Below are 23012 nucleotides of genomic sequence, written 5' to 3' on the forward strand. Positions count from 1 at the left end.
GTCGCCCTCTCGTCCCTACAGGAGCTGTAAAAAATAACTCAAAACGCCTAATTTAGCAGGTTTTATTAAGATTTTACGACACGACCAGACGGAAAGCAAGTTATTGTTGTACTGTTACGTAGACAACAATAAAAACCGGTCTGAAGTCACGAAAACATTTGTCAAAAACTATTTTTTGATCTTTTATGTATCAAAATGGTTCTATCATATACGATTTTTTTTTATTGCTTAGATGTGTGGACGAGCTCACAGCCCACCTGATGATAAGTGGTTACTGGTACCCATAGACATCTACAACGTAAATGCGCCACGCACCTTGAGATATAAGTTCTAAGGTCTCAGTATACGGCTGCCCCACCCAAAATTACAAGAATAAAGTGTTTTAAGATTAATTTTGTTGTTAAATACTTAATGTAAATATTACGTAGGGGAAAGTGGGGGAAACGCGAACGCTGGGTAATGCCGAATTCAATGGTTCTAATATGTTAGAAAGATATATCCTAATTTTATTTGCCGCCATTTCGGAGATCGCGCCACCACTGATGCCAGTCAATAACACGGGAGACGCGGACACACGTACTTAAAAAGGTATGCATTTTTCAATATTTTGTATGTTTTAGATGTAATTTTTTTGGTAAATTCAAGTTGATGTAACTTTATTTCTATATACAATAATAAATCAGCTTTTACATAGTGGAATAATCACATATTACTCAGCTAAATGATAATAATGTAGTAGGCAAAATAAATTTAACCAAAATTGTTTTTTGACCTTTAATTATTTTCGATTCCGCGGGGTAAAGACGAACACTCCATGTCGGGCAATCTCGAACATTCGCCGTTACCCCACTCCCGTTTATTAGTACCCCGTTCAACTTTTTTTTAAATATTATTACAGATGCCTTGTACTTACAAAAGAAAGACCGAACTGAAGTATAGTTTAGAAGATCTCAAAAAGGCTATAGACGATGTTAAAACCAAAAACTCTCCCCGCGTAAAGCAGCAGAAACATATAATGTTCCAAAAACCACTAATTTTGACCATCTAATGAAGGAAGTGTTAATACAGCCATGGTTGGATGAAAACCTTTATTTACAGACGATCAGGAAACGTAAGAAATCAAGAAGAAAACGGAAAGATGGCAAAAAAGGAACCCAAATAAAAAGACTGAAATGTAATGAGAGAACACCTTCAAACAAGAAGTATGAAATATTATTAAAGAATTTGAACAATATAAAAAAAGACTTTAGTGACTCTAGTCAAAATACGAAAAAAAAAGAAAAAGGCGAAAAAGAAAATAAAGACTACTTTTGTATTTTTTGTAGAGATAAATATATTGACCCTCCCGTTGAAGACTAGATTGTGTGCTATGTGTGCCAAAAATGGGCTCACGAGAGTTGTACTGACGGACAGTCAACATCGTTGGGTTTTAAATGTGATCTATGTCGTTAATAATGTTGGTTCGTAATCACCCCACTTGGTGTTCGTATTTACCCGACTGATGTCGGGCAAAGCCGAACACTAAGGGTTTTGTTTTTCTTTCATATTGTTGCAATTTATTAAAAAAATATAAATGATGATTAGTGAATAAGTTAGACAGATAAGTAAACTTTATTATAAAAAAAAATTCAAAAATCTGTGATTAAATTCCATTGTTTTATTTAAGTTTTCCCTTAGGTGTTCGTATATCCCCCACTTTCCCCTAAATGATGTACGTATTTGACAGAAACATTAAGACACAAATGCTACAATTACCCTGGACGAATTGTTTTTACATCCGCGCCGTACTGTTTTGGTGAAAGACACACATTAATTGTGTTGCTTTGATCAATTTAATTGGTTTCACGTTTTATTGAACATCGATGTATAAATTTTCTAAATGAAAATTCAATGGTAATAAGGATTATAAATGTTTGAAAAGGTTTTTAATTTATTACAAAAAAAAATTATTCAAATGAATAATAATATTCTCTTAAATTTGTCCTTTTTTTGCTGTTTTTGCGATAGAACTGAATTATTTTCATTTTTCATTAAGCGAGATGGATGAATGGACGGTCTAACTGTTGATAAGCGGTTTACGGAGTTCAAAGCAGAGAGAAACGACGGCTCAACATAACATAAGCGCTCTGAAGAATTATTTAAGATGATACTATCATCTCGTTTTTACCATCGCACCGCTATCCACCGGAGTAGAGTTCACCCATACTACCTGGAACCACTGCGTTCATCCACAGTGCGTTTCCAGAGGTCATTTTTGCCTCGCACCATCCGGCTATGGAACGAGCTCCCCGCCACGGTGTTTCCCGAGCGCTATGACATGTCCTTCTTCAAACGAGGCTTTTGGAGAGTATTAAGCGGTAGGCAGCGACTTGGCTCTGCCCCTAGCATTGCTGAAGCCCACGGGCGATGGTAACCACTCACCATCAGGTGGGCCGTATGCTCGTCTGCCTACAAGGGCAATAAAAAAAGACATAAGTTCTTAGAGCCGTTAATATTACGACTAGTTACTGCACAATTACTATATTTAATTTAAAGTGAATCTTCCAGAGCGAGTAGGAGCAGGCCGGACCAAGTAGACCTGGCGGCGTACTGTGGCAGTGGTAATGAAGACGGCTAACCTGGTCCCGAGAAGAATGCGCTAACACCGCTTTTGATGGCAAGATACTGCTGAAGATTTCTACCTCACCCCCTATCATGACCGTAAACAATTAGACCTCTTGTGAGTCCGCACGGGTAGGTACCACCACCCCGCCTATTTCTGCCGTGAAGCAGTAATGCGTTTCGGTTTGAAGGGTGAGGCAGCCGTTGTAACTATACTGAGACCTTAGAACTTATATTTCAAGGTGGGTTGCGCATTTACGTTGTAGATGTCTATGGGCTCTAATAATCACATAACACCAGGTGGGCTGTGAGCTCGTCCACCCATCTAGGCAATAAAAAATAATAAAAAACGACCATAAGTAATTGTGTCAATATTATTGGCAATGTCGAACGCTGACATCAGTGTAAAATGCATTAAAAATCGGATAAGACCGGTTTTTGTAACCGAGTGCTACATTCAACAGTATTTAAATATAAGTCAGCAGTCAGCGTTCGGTCTCCGCGAGCTACGCACGTAGACCCGTCGTCTGCTCCGCGCTACGAAGCTACGTACATTGTAATTTCCCAATTCCGTGATGCTACGACTAAGTCTTAGTTTAAATAAAGAAAAGTAATATGTATTTTATTTTACTAGCATCTCATTTTAATTAAAAAAAGTCATCGAAAATAAATATTAAAAACTTGTGGTTCGATTTAAATAATGTTTATACATAGTGTTTCATTTTCGACGACGTTTGTTTTGTAAAGTATTTAAAATGTAAAAAGAGTGAAATTTAAATTAAAATATCAAAATTTTACTTTCATGTGAAATTAAGTTTTAAGCTTATCTGTTTAAGTACGTAAATTGAGTGTAAAGCGTTTTTTTTTTTTCGAAACCCTATCGAGAACAAATCAATGTAATATAATTAAAAAAAAAACCGGACTTTTTACTATAAAAATGGTTGAATTCACACGAGAAAATGAAACTGTGTCTGAACTAATATCGCGCTGCACGAATATCTCACACTTCGACTGCACCGAAGACGCGATGCTGTGGGTGATGATGGGACCACGAAGGCTTCCCCTGCAGAAAATCGTGCCCATATCGGTACTGCTCTTGGTCATATTCGTAACGGGAGTGGTGGGAAATCTGACCGTCTGCGTGGTCATAGTACGACACCCCACGATGCATACCGCCACCAATTATTATCTTTTCAGTCTGGCGCTCAGTGACTTGTTGCTTCTATTATTTGGTAAGTTAATCTTAAGTAATTGAAGTAATTGTCTCTAGGTGTTTTTTTTATATTACTAGCAAATAAAATGAGACTTGAATTCAAATTTCGCCATTATTATTGATCACGGCGTGTAGAGCTAATAGTTATAGACTCAACAATACTAAAAGAAACGATGTAAAAATCAGCTTTGCCCTCACTAATCCAAGTCTTATCGGCGGCTCCACCCTTGAAACCGGAAAATCTTAAAGAAATATAGTAAAACTAGCGTGGAATAGTTCACAAATAATGCTTTATTTTAGGACAAATTTGTTTAATATAAAAAAACGTTATAGTGAGCCAACCTTTATATTTAGATATATGCTGTCGCAGAATTTTTTTTAGATCTTTTAAAGGGGAATAATTCTCTCATACATTATTTTAGCGAAACTTTGACCGTTTCCGCAGCGCACGCAGTGGAAGCTCTCAAAAGGGAAAAAACTCCGATTTTGAAGCATTATTTATTGGTGTTCCGCCTGCATTGGTCTTAGCGTGATGTTATATAGCCAATAGCCTTCCTCGATTAATGGGCTATCTAACACTGAAAGAAATTTTCAAATCGAACCAGTCATTTCTGAAATTAGCGCGTTCAAACAAACAAACTCTTCAGCTTTATCATATTAGTATAGAAGTATAGATATCGAAGGGCGGCTAACAGGAAAGTTTACTTGTAGACGCGCGACTTTCCCAAAGTTCTATCCCAACGCAGGACGAAACTTTTCTAAATAAATCTGAAGTTTATATGTGTTTACGTGCGACAGTGTTAGAAAGCAACTGATCTGTATTTCTGGCACTGTCAATATCAGTGAACGAAGTATGCCACTTATTGCCAACTTTTTAAAATAATCCTTCTTTTATTTTAGTGATTTTGGTTAGGATATTATGCCAAAGTAATAAAATTATTGTATTAACACATTGACCACCATTTAGGTAATGTAATAAAAATCAAACCCGCAAAATTATAATTTGCGTAATTATTGGTTTGCGTAGTTTCGATTAGTTTCTTATTGGTGGTAGGACCTTTTGTGGGTCTGCACGGGTAGGTACCACCACCCCGTCTATTCCTGCCGTGAAGCAGTAATGCGTTTCGGCTTGAAGGGTGGGGCAGCCGTTGTAACAATACTGAAACCTTAGAACTTATATCTCAAGGTGGGTGGCGCATTTTCGCTGTAAATGTCTATGGGCTCCAGTAACTCGTCCACCCATCTAAGCAACAACAAAAAAGGTAACCGGTGCCCTACGCGCGCACTGAAGTCATTATGTCGATTTCTCTCTTGTATCTTCTTATTAAGGAACCGGAATATCTAGTTGACTCTGGGAAAGACGAATCCGAAGATACTGAGAATGAATCTATTTCTAATTTCGAATTTCTACATTAAAAACAAAAGAAGGCAAAGTTAGGCAGTCCACGCGCTTAGTAACAGAACAGACAATATTAATATAATATATAGGTATATGGTGTGGATTGCGAGAGGCCTATGTCTGATGATGATGTTATATACAGCAGGGGTGACCAACTTGATTAGAACCAAGATCTGCTGTTTACTGACGAAGCCCGGTGCGATGACATGACATTTCTTGAAATTTAATGAAAGAATGTAGTTCAATATACAAATAAGCATCATAGTATTTTTTTTTTATTAAAAACATTAACATAGGACTGAAATTTAATCTAAGTAACTACTTCTTAGTGTGAGTATTACGTCTGAGCATCTTACCTTAGTTTGTAAAATCAGGTTGGTATTTGGAAATTGCCTTAAAGAATCCAATTTATATTCGTCTCTCAAGGGAGGTAGGCAGCGGCTTGGCTCTGCCCCTTGAATTGCTGAAGTCCATGGGCGACAGTAACCACTCACCATCAGGTGGGCCGTAGGCTCGTCTGCCTACAAGGGCAATAAAAAAAAAGGGAGAACGGTGTTTATTCTTTATTTGTTTCAAGCAGGATAAAGCTGATTCACAAAAATATTAACTAATAATTGTTAAATATGTTGAAAGAAAACATATTTAACAAATGATACAGGATGAAGGATCTCTCTCCTACGTATCTATATTTTGCCACGATCGAGGTTTTGAAGTTAATCGGACGTCTTCAAGTCTGTGAAAACGGCGCTTAAAGATTAGATTACATTACAAACAAAGATACAATCGTCCCAAGCTGGTAAGGCGTGTTAACACGTTGACTGCGTTTTGAAGTTTAAAAAACCCCAAACGCGACTGTCTACTAGTGCGACGCGTTCTTTCGCTCGTTACGGGAGACAATTATATCCACATTTCTATGGGAATGGGTATATCCAATAACGGTCCTTTCTGACGTCTATCCAGTCTCAGACGCACTGCAACGAAGTCCAATCTTGCCTCGAAAAGTCCTCATACGCACCGACTGAAACTCCCTTAAAAATAGTCCAGCAGTCAAAGTGTTAATGATGATAACTTATATCAGGTGACATTCATTAATACCACACAGTCTTTTGGACTTCTTTCACGAAGTCCAGTAGGAGGGAAATTATAATGTATTTTTTATTCGTGTGTAATGGAATCTTCGTCTACATAGAGGCTCCGTCTAGACCAGGGGTGGGAAAATATTTTGATAGTCGGCCACATTGCAGATGAAAATTTGACCTCGGACCAAACAGTTTTTTTTCTAATTTTATATTGTGCGACTATTATAATAGAATTGAGATCGTGGCGCATAAAATAAAATTATTCTACTGTTGCACTTTTACGTTTCTTTTCCAAAATTTTCTTTATTGTATTAATTAAAAATTAATTGACACCTTTTTTACTCTTTGCTCATTTAACCGTCATCGCCATCTTCCTTTTCTCTGTCTTTCTCTTTTCTCTTTCTTGCCGTTTTCTCTCACTAACTTCTTAACGCTCCGTTCCACACTCTTTTCATACGTTCCGTTCTTACATATCCTACATTTTCATAAATTAATAAGCCGTACTCGCCCGCTTCGCTGGGCTTTGGAAATTAACATTATTATTTATTGTCATTATTATTAGGGAGTCCAACACTCATATAAATATTAGCCTATCCATTAAGTACATGTATTTTCTACATGGATACAAAGTTTCAAGTCAATCGGATGCATGGTTTAGTAATTATAACGGAACATCCGTAAAAACCACTCTAGACTTATATATTAATACTAGCTGACCCGGCAAACATTGTTTTGCCATATATAAGTTTTCTAGGGAATTTCTAGTGTAGAAAAAAAAACTAACTTATTGTAAGTGTGTAAGGATGTGCGAAATGAGTGAAAGAGGTATGTAGTGCTGTGAACGATGAGGGAATATAAACAAAACCTCATTCAACCACATAATACCTCATTATAACAAAAAAAAAGTCCAAATAAAAAAAATATGTTAGGGGTGGACAACCCTAATCACTTAGGGGTATGAAAAATAGATAGTAGCCGATTCTCAGGCTTACTGAATATGCATAAAAAATTTCATGAGAATCGGTCAAGCCGTTTCGGAGGAGTATGGGAAGGAAAACTGTGACACGAGAATTTTATATATTAGATAGATTACTCACAAATAATTCAATTATAAATGTAATTGGGTAATTTTTTAAGTTTTGATACCCATTGAAGCCGAAATGTTTATTAAGACTTACTCTATTGGCTTAGCTAAGTTTTTACTGTCACCATCATTCATACCCTGAAGCTCAGCTAGGTGTATGAATAAATATCTTACAAATTTTGCCGAGGATTTATTTGGTATAAAACTTATATCCTCTTCTTTACGTTGACCTCATACAAAATTAAACTAATATAAATATAATAAATTATTTATATATAATTAAAATTATTAATCACTACATAGTATAAAACAAAGTCGCTTTCTCTGTCCCTATATCCCTATGTATGCTTAAATCTTTAAAACTACGCAACGGATTTTGATGCGGTTTTTTTTAATAGATAGAGTGATTGAAAAGGAAGGTTTATATGTATAATAACATCCATTAAATAGTGGAGAAATACTGTTATAAATAATAAATTACAGTTCCCTAAGCGAAGCGAGGGCGGGTCGCTAGTATATAAATAAAATAAAGCTGATTTTTACTTCTAATTAAAATTTAGCAGTTTGGGCAATGTTGTTCCTAAATTGGTGTTTAGCTCTGTACTCTGTCGGCTGCGTGTTGACATTGTTAATGAAATGTCATCTAATGTAATTCAGTCGCATGTTAATCTAGCTTTTTCAAAAGCGTATTTCAAAGAAACCGTAAGCAAATTGGGTCACACCGGTCTTCGAACCTCAAACCGCAGACACTGTAATCATCTAATTTTATGGTTATTAAATTACATTGGACCTATGTAAATAGGGCGTTTTCAATCTACCTAATAGCTGAAATGGTACTTTTCCTAGAATATAGTTTACGCGTAAAATAGTTGAGCCAGATGATCCTTTGCACGGCCCATGCGGTGTTAAGTGGTTACCGATAGATTACACAATGCGGATTCTGGTCCCTCAATACACAAAGACTAGTCTTAATCACATGGCGGGACAGGACGTATGCTCATCCTATAAGTAATATAAAAATAACCGTGTCAATTAACGCTCCAAAAAGTTTTCTATAAATCTACTTTTATGGTAGGCTCTGCCCGTAATTAGTAACAGTAAATAGTGACTCTAATAAATAAAAAATCTCTCAAGTGGTTACCGTATGGGTGACGGTAACCACTCACCATCAGGTGGGCCGTATGCCCGTCTGCCTACAAAGGCAATAGAAAATTTTCTTTTTAATAATTAAACTGCAAGAAGGTTTTATGAAGAGAAATTGAGTTTTGCTAATTAAAAAAAAAACATTAGCCGCTGAGTTTGTTTCAACGGCTCTCCTCAGTATCAAGCCTTTTTTTGAAATGAAAAACCAGTATTTTTATAACATTTAAATTGAATTAAATAATTTCAACTCGGAAACCGGAACGTACTGTTGTATTTCCCTTACACCAACATAATTTTTATGTCATTACTAGCTGACCCGGCAGACTTCGTAGTGCCTCAATCGGTAAATATGAGACCTAAAATTTTGTATAAAATAAACTTAAAACAAACAAAAGGAATCCGTTCGACGGGGGACACATCAAAGGAAAAACAAAATTGTATTTTTTATTTAATTTCGAGCATTTTCATATTTATCTACCTTTTAAACCTTCTCTGAACTTCCACAAATAATTCAATTAAATTAGCCAAATCGATCCAGCCGTTCTTGAGTTTTAACGAGGCTAACGAACAGCAATTCATTTTTATATATATAGAAGATAGAAGAAGATTCAATCCCTAATACGCTATGCTGTCGTCAAATCTATGAATTACATTCAATTGCTAAGACTATACACGCGCCACCTCTGATCAGTTGATAGTGCTACAACAGACAGCTTCCCTGTAGTGCCAACAACAACCATTTTAAGTTTAATCACAATAACAATTTAACTGCTTAGAAATGCACACAGGACAAACGGTTCTGTTTAGATAGATAAGCATGTTATAGACACTGTTATGTGACGGGTTCTAACCACATTCTTTATAGGCAATGGAATCCTGATGTTTCAGCGTGTTCCAAGCATCATGACCACGGTTTGACTTAAGATTGCGCCGCGAGTCTGGTTGTAGTGTTGACCGCTGGAACCCCCTACTTTAACCGGGTTCTGACCTCGGACAGAAACCGGACGTCGGGTGTAAGAGCGCAGGGAAGTTATTTAGTGCGGTAGGGCCCTAAAACTCGTTGGGCCCGCGATCTGCTCTCAACATGTGCAGATCGTCATGTCCCACATACGCCGCGAGCCCCCTAGGCGCGGAGACCTCGTAGGAGGCCGCCCCGAAAAAAAAAGACCGCGGGTAGCGTGAATATTAAGTATATCATCTATGGGTGCTAGAGGCAGACAAATTTGTCAATCTTCTTTTTCGTCCGGTTTTTACCACTGGAACTCGACGGCTCGATGACAGATACCTATTTTTTGTTCAAGTTTTGATGATTGATGAGATTCAGATAGAGACGTGATGGCAGCACCGGGTAGACGCGATCTCTAGGGGTAACAAGTATTGCCACAAGCCGCATTTTCGTTCGCAGGGTGTGTTGTGACTTTCCATCGGACTGTAGTTCTACGGAACTGTTGCGAAAGACCAATCGATTGGTAGTGTGTCGCGCTTCCAGCCTAGCAGGTTGGTTCTGGTCCAGCGGGGTATTCCGGGACACCGGACCGCCTAGAGCAGCCTGACGTGTTGCCGTATCATGACAACTGACGTAGTGTCATCGATTATCGCCTCGAAGACTCTGCCGGCTAGATCCTCGGGGTGAACTACGGGTCTGGTTGTACTGTTAACCGCGGTAAATACCTATTTTACCCCGGTTCTGTCGGGTGGGGATCGAGCGTTGAACAAGAGTACAGGGGAGTTGTTTAGTGGATGGGCCTAATTACAGTATTTGGCCTGCGTTTACCATCTCTCGTCGAGTCCCACATATACCGCAACCTCGCAACCCGGGAACCTCGTATGGAGGCTCGACCTCCATTCTAAATAAACGGTGTGTTGTGAGCCTCTAAGCGTTTATAGCATCGTCCTGCTCATAAAGTATGTGTGTGTGCGTGCGTGCGTGCGTGCGTGCGTGCGTGTGTGTGTGTGCGTGTGTGTGTTGTTTCCACGAACATTTTTGTGGACCAGCTGGTGAACTGTTGCTTTTGAGATTAGCTCTACATCAAATATTTCGAGAATTTTGGTATTGTATATGCAGTGCCCGTTATAAATAAATGAATGAGATTCATTTCCAATATTTAGTTGAAACATAGACTCAGATTTATAACTATAGTATATACTTTACATGAAAATTTTGTGTAAGAGTTATATTTTATGTAAATTAGCCGTCTAGAATTTCAAACAGTTTCAAATTCTAAGTTGAATAATAATATTATTTAGAGTAGAAAAATTAGACAGAAGCTTTTAAGTAAATGCGATGTTAACTCAAAATGGAACTGATCATAGACATTTGTTTTTTTTTATTGGGGAACTTGCTACGCAAATGGGTTACGAACTAACAGCTAAGCTATAACAATGGCTCCAAATGTATTGCATTTATCGTAGTGGGCATTTTTTCCAGTAAGGTAGTTACTAGAGCCCATAGATATCTACAACGTAAATGCAGCCACCCACCTTGAGATATGCTAAGGTCTCAGTATAGTTACAACGGCTGCTCCACCCATCAAACCGAAACGCATTACCGCTTCACGGCTGAAGTAGGCAGGGTGGTGGTACTTACCTGTGCGAAATCACAACGCGCCCTAACAGCAGTACTTACGCAAATTATAATTTTGCGGGTTTGATGTTTATTACACGATATTCCTACGATATTCCTTCACCGTGGAAGTCAATCGTGAACGTTTGTTAAGTACGTATTTCATTAGAAAAATTAGTACCCGCCTGCGGGATTCGAATATCGTTGCATCGCTTGATACGAATGCACCGAACGTCTTATCCTTTAGGCCACGACGACTTCATGTCACTGTCTGATGATTTTTCGTCGGTAGCTCTACAACGTGTTGTTTTAAGAATAATTTTCAATGTCTCAACTGTATTGTTGCAGTAACTGCACAATGATTGTTACATCATTAAAGCACAATTAATGCACCGGACGTCTTATCCTTTAGGCCACGACGACTTCCAAATGCTGGCGTCTGTTCTCGAATGTTACCGATGCGGTATATTATGCTCAAAGTCAAATAGGCACATAGTACTGGACATAGTTTTACTGCTGATGGATCGTCTTCTGACCGCATACGAGTAAGTTCCACCACCCTATTTATTTTTGGCGGTGAGCAGTGATGCGTTCCAGGTTGTGGGGTGGGGTGGGAACACTAAACAAGTGACACATCAAACCCCACGCCTCGAGATTTGTACTGGCGTAAACCTTGTGATTTATATTGACTGACTACTTAATACAAGGTTGGTTTCTTCGCCTAATAACAGCAGTAAAGAACTTGCTTTATGATTGTCTTATTTGTCAATGTCAGAGGTGATATTAACAGTGTCTAACTATAAAAGTTTCCGACCACAAGCTATCGTGTTTATTACAGTGAGATCGAAGTAAATGCTGGCTTAGGGTTTAATTTCCAAGGAAATACAATAATAATAATAATAAGCCTTTTTTATTTCTTGTTTTACAATCTTAGGCGGATGTACTATATTATATCAAACAACAAATTTGAATTTTATTAGTAAGCTTAAGTTATTATTTTTTTATTGCCCTTGTAGGCAGACGAGCTTACGGCCCACCTGATGGTGAGTGGTTACCGTCGCCCATGGACTTCAGCAATGCCAAGGGCAGAGCCAAGCCGCTGCCTACCGATAAGTTATGTTAGTAATATAAGTACGTGTATTAAAATAATTATTATAAATGAACAGGAAATCCCGGTTTGGGTAAAGGCCTCCTCCAAAGATGCCCCTTTTTTGTCTGTCTTGTGCCATAATACAAAGTGCCACTTTATGCCGACTGATCTTTTCAGATCCTCTTCCCAGCGGGCTAAGGGACTCCCTTTCTCTCTCTTGCCTTGTGGTCCTTCCCACTTGGTCACTCGTGTGGTCCACCTTCTGTCAGACATTCTCGCTACATGTCCAGCCCAATGCCATTTCAGTTTTAGGGCAAAGGTCACAGCGTTTTTAACTTTAGTGATGTCTCTTATTGTGTGTCTTATTTTGTCCATATTCCTTATAATATATTCAACATGTATTGATCTCTAAGCCACTTTGACATGTATTGATTTTATCCATGACTTGTTTAGAGAATATATTTCTACTACACTACCCTTCCAACTGGAAGGCAATAATAGATTTGGTGGTACCTACCCATAGGATAAAATATGGTGTAACATCAGTAACTAGTATTATAACAAAACAACAACACTAACAGTAAATAGTCACTCTAATAAAAAATAAAAAATGATTGCTTGGATGGTTGGACGAGCTCACAGCCCACCTGGTGTTAAGTGGTTACTGGAGCCCATAGACATCCACAACGTAAATGCGCCACCCACCTTGAGATATAAGTTCTAAGGTCTCAGGTATAGTTACAAAGGCTGCCCCGCCCTTCAAACCGAAACGCATTACTGCTTCACGGCAGAAATAGGCAAGGTGGTGGTACCCACTCGCGCGGACTCACAAGAGGTCCTACCACCAGTAATTACGCAAATTATAATTTTTGCGGGTTTGATTTTTATTACACGATGTTATTCCTTCAACGTGGAAGTCAATCGTGAACATTTGTTGAGTACGTATTTCATTAGAAAAATTGGTACGCGACTGAGATTGGAACACCGGTGTATCACCCAACATGAATGCACCAGACGTCTTATCGCTTAGGCCACGACGACTTCAAAAAATCTCTCAAGACCAGATTACGAAATCCGATTATCAAAATTGTATACCAATAGAATTTGTATGGTAAATGAATAGTGACGTTATTCATTGAATAGTGACGTTATTATGCATTATAGTACGTTTTTGGCATCACGTGTACCTACGAGTTGAATTATTAAGAACTAGAGGTCCCGCAGTAGTCGAAATTCGACTATAATTAATTGGAATTGTAAGTTTGTACACTATTATGATTGTATTTTATACTTCTATAATCACAAATTTCGGCAAGACTATACTATAAAAAATATTAACAAAGACAAACAATATTTAATCTCAATTTGACAACAGAAGTCAAGAACAAAAGTTTGACAATAAAAAGTATGCATGCGTGTGTGCGTCAAATACATGGTATGTAGTGTGTGTAATGTTTTATTTATTGATTTAATGTATGTTTTATGCATTATTTAAAAAAAAATATTAGCATTGTGCACTCCTTCTCTATATCCTCTCCACAGTTCGGTGTCCTCTGAGCGGACTCCACAGATACGTGAAATGTCAAATCACATTTATCTATCAACAGTGACCCGTCCGCTCAAAGGACTTCCCACAGAAGGCCAGTGGCGGCCACAGTGCCGCGTCCGCTCAGCGGACTTCCACTATTATGGGCTGTTACATATTTTTACTAGAGTTCTCGTTCTGAAGTACTTTAAAAATCGACTAAGCATGAATAAGTTCGCCTTATTACATAAAATTTGTTTGGTCTGTAGTACAAAAATTTTTCAAGATCGTTGATTTAGTTGGTGGCAATTTCAAACAGTGTTTCCCGCGAACTAGTCGGTCGTACAGCAAATATTCTCTATAAGTGTGGAAAATTTCATACTCCTCCGTCCGCGCAATTTTCGTAAAAAGGGATACAAAGTTTTTGCTTCACGTATTAATATATAGATGTTATTTGTGACATTTTAAACTTAAAAGACATTAATTTCGAACTGAATATGTCAATTAAAACACGATCATTATTGTAAACTGAAATACAATTATGAGGAGGCACGCTTATTAACAGTATCAGCCGTCTTAGGCTTTCACGATTATTATTGATGATATTAAATAACTTACGAGACCTTTGTAGCGGTCGCGGTAACATAGACAAAGGAGTGAGAATGCTATAAATTTAAATAACGCGACGCACGCGATTAGAACCGCTTCAAATTATGATTCGTTAAGCTTGGAAATGATAATTGGATTATTTAGACCATTAAAACAGTGGTCTTGTTTAGATACGTCGATTTATATTAAAATTAGTAATGGGCAAGTTTTTAAATGGCAGCCGCGTGGTAAGAGAAGACCTGGTTACCCTGTATGAGCAAGATGAGGACTGCCGGCATGATCTGGACCAGGAGTAAGCGCAATACTGGATCAAGTGGAGACAACTTTTGAGAGCTCTATGTACCAGCGGGTACACTAGGACAGCTGTTGTAACTATACTGAGACCTTAGAACTCATATATCAAGGTGGGTGACGGCATTTACGTTGTAGATATATATGGGCTCCAGTAACCGCCATGCAATAAAAAAATAAAAACAAAATAAAAAAGTCAGTTCGAATATAAATGGTCACTTCTATTCTATTCTATGTTATATCATAATATATTGATATTGTCTAAGAACCGAACTTATATTCATGAATCGTATTTTAACAAAGGGAACATTTGGGACTCTTCATAAGTTTGCTCCCAAACAGACGGCGAAAGGCTGTCGTTAAGCTCAATCATCTGCAGCCGTTTTTCCTACCTAAGCTGAGAGCCTTGAGAGGCTATTTCAGCGTAACCTTAACTAGTAGGTGAGCTCACGGGGCTCAAACCGGAGTGATGCTAACACTGACCCTAGCAAGAGCAGTGCTTCGCAGAATCTACGACCGGATCGAAAACGCGACCCACTGAGAAGATCCGGCGAGAAACTCAGTGGGCTGTGTCTATGGGTTAATTTACTCGCCGAGCCCTTCGTCGCAAGCGACGGGTTCGACGAGGACGGTGACCGGTGCCTGTGGTACTTAAAGTGGAGCTGTGAGAATTTTTCATTGCACTATATAAAAAAAAAAAGTCGACCATTTACAACATTTCTAAAAATGTAATTAGTTAAAAGCTTTCAAGTATCTGTGAGACCTAGGGACCGTATTCGGCGTACTGAGAAGCCAAGCCATATTGTCTTTTTTTTAATGAAATGGGATTTTTCTGGCCGAGTGATTTGTAAAATATCTGAGGTAGGCATTGGCACTATGGTTTTTTCTGTATTTTTTTTATTATATTGCCCTTGTTTGCATACGGCCAACCTGGTGTTGAGTGGTTAGTGAGCTAGGTGTGGTTAGTGTGGCTAGTGAGGTTAGTGAGCTAAGGCACTGCCTGCCGTTAAGTACTCTCCACAAGCTTTGTTTGAAGAAGGACATTTCATAACGCTCCTAAAACACCGTAGAGGAGAGCTCGTTCAAAAGCAGGATAGTACGTGGTTAAAAAAGGTCTCTGGAAACGGGCTGTGGATGAATGCAATAGTTCTAGGTAGTGCGATGAACTCTATTCCAGTGGCGGGCAGTAAGATGGTAAAAACGAGATGATCATCTCAAATAACTCCTCAACACCAAACAGTTACGCGTTATGGTTTGAAGTGTGAGATCACTGTGCTACAATACAATGGACATTGAACACGATGCACGAGGGCCCCAGAAACTATATATATTCTATCATGAACTGGTATAGTTTTTTTTATTTTTTATTGCTTAGATGTGTGGACGAGCTCACAGCCCACCTGGTGTTAAGTGGTTACTGGAGCCCATAGACATCTAGAACGTAAATGCGCCACCCACCTTGAGATATAAGTTCTAGGGTCTCAAGTATAGTTACAACGGCTGCCCCATCCTTCAAACCGAAACGCATTACTGCTTCACGGCAGAAGTAGGCAGGGTGGTGGTATTCACCCGCGCGGACTCACAAGAGGTCCTCCAGTAATTACGCAATTTATAATTTTGCGGGTTTGATTTTTATAACACGATGTTATTCCTTCACCGTGGAAGTCAATCAAAACATTTGTTGAGTACGTATTTCATTAGAAAAATTGGTACCCGCCTGCGGGATTCGAACACCGGTGCATCGCTTCAACACGAATGCACCGGACGTGTTATCTTTTAGGCCACGACGACTATTCACCCAGTAATTCATCAGACTCACTCATACGAGCCTGGTTTTTCATATGCCAATGGTAATCATATGCCAAATGTTCCTATTCACCTTTTCCTTCTATTCGTATCTTGAATAGATACTAATTTTCAGTTTTGAGGATAGAGTTAACCTTTTTTTTCCAAGTGTAATTTATTTAAGGTTTACATCTCATGGCAGGCTTAAGGGCGTTGTCTTTTCTTCATCATTGAGGGTCGTGACTCCCACGCTGCATCAATTTCTCTTGTGCGATTGTTTTCCATCGGCTGCTATCATTGGCCTCGTGTTTCTTTTTACTTGTGTTTTTTATGTATCTTTTTAGCTTGTAATGTGTATTGTGAGCCTAATTAATCAAAATAAGACATGACTTAAAGGTCTTAGTTACAAGATCATAAAATCCCTTAAAAAAAATTGGTAAACATATGTGATATACATAAATATTAAACACGCACGCATCGCTAATGCGACTAGTATTTTCGTCATAGTTTAAGCTCCAATATTTATCAGTGAGGTGAGCTCCATACGTCTGTTTACACCAGAGCAAATGTACAATACTAATTCAACATTTACTCTCTAATTTTATAATAAAAAAATCTTGAATCACAATTTTCTTAATTACTGCCTTTTGAGGATCTTCCAGATCTTACTTAAGGCTATTCAAAAGATAAATGGAAAACTCGAGAATACGCAGGGTCCGGGAGCGAACGAAGCAAAAAAAAAATTATGGTATAGTTAGCTCGCGAAAAAGGAATTGCCTAATATTCCACGGCTTACTGACTGTGTAGGCTTAATTTTCCTTTCAAATTTTATTAAGGTGTTATTTTATATAATTTTGAACTTACTAGATACGGTGATTATACGTAGAATGACAATAAACAATATTCGTTAACTTGTATGTGTATGTTGTCCTTTTTGTAACATAATAAATAATAATAACTAGAGGTCACACAGTAGTCGAAATTCGACTATAATTAATTGCAATTGTAAGTTTGTACACATACTATAATCACAAATTTCGCAAGGCTACACTATAAAAAAAATTCAATAAAGACAAACAATATTTAATCTTTTCTCAATTTGATCACAGACGTCAAGAAAAAAAATTTTACAATAAATAGTATGCATGCGTGTGTGCGTCAAACACATGGTATGTAGTGTGTGTAATGTTTTCTTTATTGATTTAATGTATCTTTTATGCATTATTTAAAAAAAATATTAGCATTGTGCACTTCTTCTCTGTATTCTCTATAAGTGTCGAAAATTTCATACTCCTCCGTCCGCGCAATTTTCGTAAAAAGGGGTACAAAGTTTTTGCTTCACGTATTAATATATAGGTAATGGAGGACGCCACGCACAAGATGTACTTCGACAGAGCCATACTAACTGACAAAACTATACAAATAAATAGGCCAGATATAACTCTAATTGATAAAACAAATAAAGTAGTGCATTTAATAGACATAGCAGCTCCTAACACCCATAGTATACAGAAAACAATAACTGAAAAAATACATAAATATATATAATTAAAGGAAGAGATTACTAGACTTTGGAAAATGAATAAAGTATATGTGCCACTGGTGCTTTCCAGCACTGGAGTCATACCAAAGCACCTTCACCACTCCATGAAGCTATTAGATTTACCCAAAAATATATTTTTTACCATGCAAAAAGCCACAATTTAAAATACGTGCCGGATTGTTTGGAAGTTTTTCCAGGACGAAACGTCAGACGAAACCAAAACTGAAAATGAAGTGCACTTGGCGTAGGTCTGTGGTTTTTTAGTGTTTAGCGAAATTCATAAAAATTCGAGAATAAAAATTTCGTGCAGGATAATAATAATAAATTTCGCATTTTTTTTTTTTATTGCTTAGATGGGTGGACGAGCTCACAGCCCACCTGGTGTTAAGTGGTTACTGGAGCCCATGGACATCTACAACGTAATTGCGCCACCCACCTTGAGATATAAGTTCTAAGATCTCAGTATAGTTTTTTGGGGAATATACGACGAAAGGAAGATCCTCCACCGAGCGGGTGCTATTGCTCGGTAGACCGACGGTCCGAATGTTGTTGTTCGGAACTTGTATATATGCGCTTTATTTTGAAAATGTCGTAAGCGAGATTCAGGCATCTGTCAATTATCTTGCGGTGTATGATAGCTACCCGCCACAGTTACAACGGCTGCCCCACCCTTCAAACCGAAACGCATTACTGCTTCACGGCAAAAATAGGCAGGGCGGTTATTTCCCATCACCTAAGTATTACATGTAAATATTCTTATATATGACTTTTACATTTGGATGTATTTATTATTTTACACCTTTTTATATATTAGATTTTTTCTTTAGTGTTGTTGATTGATTTGCCTACATCAAACTTTTTCTTCGATAGGAACCCCTATTTGAATACAGGCCTCCTCCAGCTTATTCTTTCATAGTCCTTAGTTCGTTTCATACATTCTTTAACAGCGGTGACTATGATATCATCACTCTATATATTATATATTTCACTATGGGGAACCATAAAGAGAAGCTCGTCCACTGAGGGCCTTGTATTTTTTAGAAAAAGAATATGCATGCGAGTATGCTTAAAGTCGTCACTAACTAATTCGTTCAACTCTGCACAAAAGCTCTCAGACAGTCAAATCACCAAAGCTTTTCGGTCGATTATTCATATTTACGAGTTTTAAATTCGAGGTAGAAAGGATATTCGACTTTCTAAACATAACCAACTGGGGGACTGTCTACTGAATATTTTTTGTAAGGGTCGATTGAAGAGGAACAGTCATAGCACTCCTGAAAATCGTGGGGGAGAATTCATGACAGAGTCGTAGGGTATGTGGCAAAAGCATACTTTTAAATGAAGCTGTTGTGTGATGATAAGCGTAAACTCTGCCGAAATATCATCAAAGCTCCTCATCGCCTTGATGGTAACGGTAAAATACACAAAGAACGTCTTTTCTAGTTTTAGCATCCCATTAAGACTAGACGAGTCACCTATCAACATGAGATCATTTGTTTAGCTTAGCTAATAAAACAAACCGATCCACCAATTCCGTCCACGAACGAAAACAGACGAAAATTTAATATCTAGGTATTGCCTAATGCGATTCGTCACATTACACTGCAATTTAATTACAGAACTCAACTCATTTGTGTTCGGTATTTCGAGAATTGCAACTGATCTATAGCATCGACTTGAGTTCTAGTGGGATTTTTTAAGTGAACACATCAAAATGTTTTTTTTTTTTTATTGCTTAGGTGTGTGGACGAACTCACAGCCCACCTGGTGTTAAGTGGTTACTGGAGCCCATAGATATCTACAGCGTAAATGCGCCACACACCTTGATATATAAGTTCTAAGATCTCAGTATAGTTACAACGGCTGCCCCACCCTTCAAACCGAAACGCATTATTGCTTCACGGCAGAAATAGGCGGGGCGGTGGTACCTACCCGTGCGGACTCAAAAGAGGTCCTACCACCAGTAATTACGCAAATTATAATTTTGCGGGTTTTGATTTTTATTACACGATGTTATTCCTTCACCGTGAATGTCAATCGTGAACATTTTGTTAAGTACGTATTTCATTAGAAAAATTGGTACCCGCCTGCGGGATTCGAACACCGGTGCATCGCTACATACGAATGCACCGGACGTCTTATCCTTTAGGCCACGAGCACGGCCTTGGTATTCGTATCAGCAAGTGGCCCCACTGAAATGTGAGCACCCCAACAATGCCATTGCGTACCGTACAATATTCTAGTTAGAAAAAAAAACCAGTAGGCCCATCGAGTTTCTCGCCGGATCTTCTTAGTAGGTCGCGATTCCGATCCGGTGGTAGATACAGCGAAACACTGCTCTTGCTAGGGCTAGTGTTAGCAAATTCTCTCAGGTTGAGCCCGTGAACCCACCTCCCGTCTGGGCGTAGTTGAAATAGCCCCTTAGGCTACCAGCGAATAGGTAGGGGGAAAAAGAAACAGTAACGGCATGAAAGTGCCTGCCGAAATTATTCATTACACAATTGTCACACGTATGATCTTACGACAATAATCTATTTATATAAAAAATGAATTGCTGTTCGTTAGTCTCGCTAAAACTCAAGAACCGCTGGACCGATTTGGCCACTTTTGATCTTAAATTATTCGTGGAAGTCCAGAGAAGGTTTAAAAAGTAGATAAATATAAAAATGCTCGGAATTAAATAAAAATAACAATTTTGTTTTCCCTTTGATGTCCCCCCCGTCGGACGGATTCCTTTTGTTTGTTTTAAGTTTATTTTATACATAAGTTTAGGTCTTTCGTTTATCGATTGAGGCACTACGAGGTTTGCCGAGTCTGCTAGCTATAAATATTTTTTTTTATTATCATCACCATTATTTGGTGGTCTGAAGGATAATTGAGGTAAGTGAACCCTAATAAAAATGGAAAACTCGACTATGGCGATGAATGATATAATGATACATGGAGACATGGTTCTTCGTATTCTTTTACGTACGTTTTCTTAAATATTTTACGGTTTATTTGTGGCAGTACCGAATTAAATCAGTGATTCTTCGAACTATAGAATCGGCGCTAAGTGATTCCATCATTAAGCCTAAAGCATGAAAAATACCGCTTTCAAAGTAATTTCAGTGTGTCAGCTTGACGAATAGCCTGTTTTTTGTAAAGAATTTTGTGAAATTTGGGAACGCAGACATAAGAACCTAATTCATAAAATAAAATAAAAAAATGCTTAATGTGGAAAATTGAGATGGAATTGGATGCTTTCGATTTCACTATAGAAATTTTCTAAATAAAATAAAATCACAGAGTTCAATCAAAACAACATTTATTTTAAATTGAATTTATTTCTCAAATTTTCTTTAACCTTAAAATTAGGTGAAAGTTTAATCTTTTGATAAAGCGCCTTAATGATTAAATAAACACTAAATAAAGCCGCAAAAGTTCACCAATCACAGCTCTCACACAACCGCTAAGTGAAAAATTAAGGTCGATAGCACCAAACATAATTCAATATGGCCTATTCTTTGAAGGCTTACGCGCAGACTACAATTAATTCAGGGTCTCCTCACAGTAACCTATAATTGAATATCAATTTAGCGGGATGTCATAAAAGTGCCACCATGACCCGTGCAATATCGTCGAACGAATTGAAAAGTAATTCTATTGAACATCTTGCGTTATCTTGTTCTCGACTTGTGACTATGATATTTTACTGTTGTGGTTAATATATTGTAGTGTTGAGTGGTTTTTACATTATATTTTAATGCGCATTTTGTGTTTTCACGAGACGTAGACATGATTAAACTACTTCTAAGGTTGAATCTTGAACTTTTTATGGTCATCCTAATTGTTTCTTTTTTTTTTAAGATTAAGCGCATACTGTTGGCTCGTAGGCCTTTCCAGTTTCACAAGGACAGGTGCTGCAGGATTTGCTAATTAATTTAACAGCTACCCGAGCGCCCCCAAGGAAGACCTAACAAGTCAAGAGTAGTTGCTTCGCGAATGAAACTACTACCGGATCGGAATCGGGACCCGCTGAGAAGATCCGGCGAGAAACTCAGCGGGTTGATGTTTAGGTTAGGTTGCACGTCGAATTCTTTGGCGACTTCGACAAGTACGGTTACCGGGGTCCCTACTTCTAGTGTTAGAGCGGAAGGCGTCTAATGCTAGGGTTATTGGATCTGATGGATCCGTAAGGGCGTGTCTAGGGCGAGGACGGTGACCGGCCCCTGCGTGATCAGGATCCGGGATCATAATTGTCATTTCCGACGTTCCGAATACTGTACAGTTTTTCAGGTGACGATTTTTTTTTATTGCTTAGATGGATGGATGAGCTCACATCCCACCTGGTGTTAAGTGGTTACTGGAGCCCATAGACATCTACTACGTAAAATGCGCTACCCATCTAGAGATATAAGTTCTAAGATCTCAGTATAGTTACAACGGCTACCCCACCCTTCAAACCGAAACGCATTACTGCAGAAATAGGCAGGGCGGTGGTACCTACCCGCGCGGACTGAAAAGAGGTCAAACCACCAGTAATTACGCAAATTATAATTTTGCGGGTTTCATTTTTATTACACGATGTTATTTCTTCACCGTGGAAGTCAATCGTGAACATTTGTTGAGTACGTAATTCATTAGAAAAATTGGTACCCGCCTGGGATTCGAACACCGGTGCATCGCTCGACACAAATGCACCGGACGCCTAGGTCACGACGACTTCAAGTAACTAAGGTGTGTATGTCGATATTTGAATATTGTGCTACCTTATATTTTTCTATAAAATCATTTCTAGGTTTTTCATCTTCATTACAAAAACATCGACAGTTACATTGGCTTATATTTTGCATCACTAATCGAATTTCGTTTTCGAAGTCAGGGATTCAGATATAAAAGCCAATGTCAAAGTGTTTCGTTTGACTATCGCGATGGTGTGCATTAGGAATTATTGTCGGAAGGTCAAATGGTAAATAAATAATGTTAGTTGAGTTGTTACGCGGCGTTTAATAGAGCAAATCCAATGAAAACTCCCAAAGTTGTGGAAATAAATTTTCTGCATTTTGCACCACGATAATGCGCCTTCGCACAAGGTCATCTTTTTT

At 38.2% G+C, this 23012-nt stretch overlaps 1 protein-coding gene and 1 long non-coding RNA gene across 2 annotated transcripts in view; both read left to right on the top strand.

The window, feature by feature from the left end:
- The first annotated feature begins 424 nt into the window (after positions 1–424).
- LOC119629482 (uncharacterized) lies at positions 425–1644 on the top strand. The gene is made up of 2 exons (XR_005245460.2): positions 425–588; positions 899–1644. It is a non-coding gene; the product is annotated as an uncharacterized LOC119629482 (long non-coding RNA).
- A 1440-nt stretch (positions 1645–3084) lies between these two features.
- NGR-A27 (neuropeptide receptor A27) overlaps positions 3085–23012 on the top strand; it is an 81398-nt gene continuing 61470 nt past the window's right edge. Inside the window, 1 exon segment of the mRNA NM_001134253.1 lies at positions 3085–3833. Coding sequence (NP_001127725.1) covers positions 3539–3833 — 295 coding nt within the window. The 5' untranslated portion in view covers positions 3085–3538.

The sequence above is a fragment of the Bombyx mori genome, chromosome 14 (assembly GCF_030269925.1).
Source record: "Bombyx mori chromosome 14, ASM3026992v2".
Taxonomy (NCBI): Eukaryota; Metazoa; Arthropoda; class Insecta; order Lepidoptera; family Bombycidae; genus Bombyx; species Bombyx mori.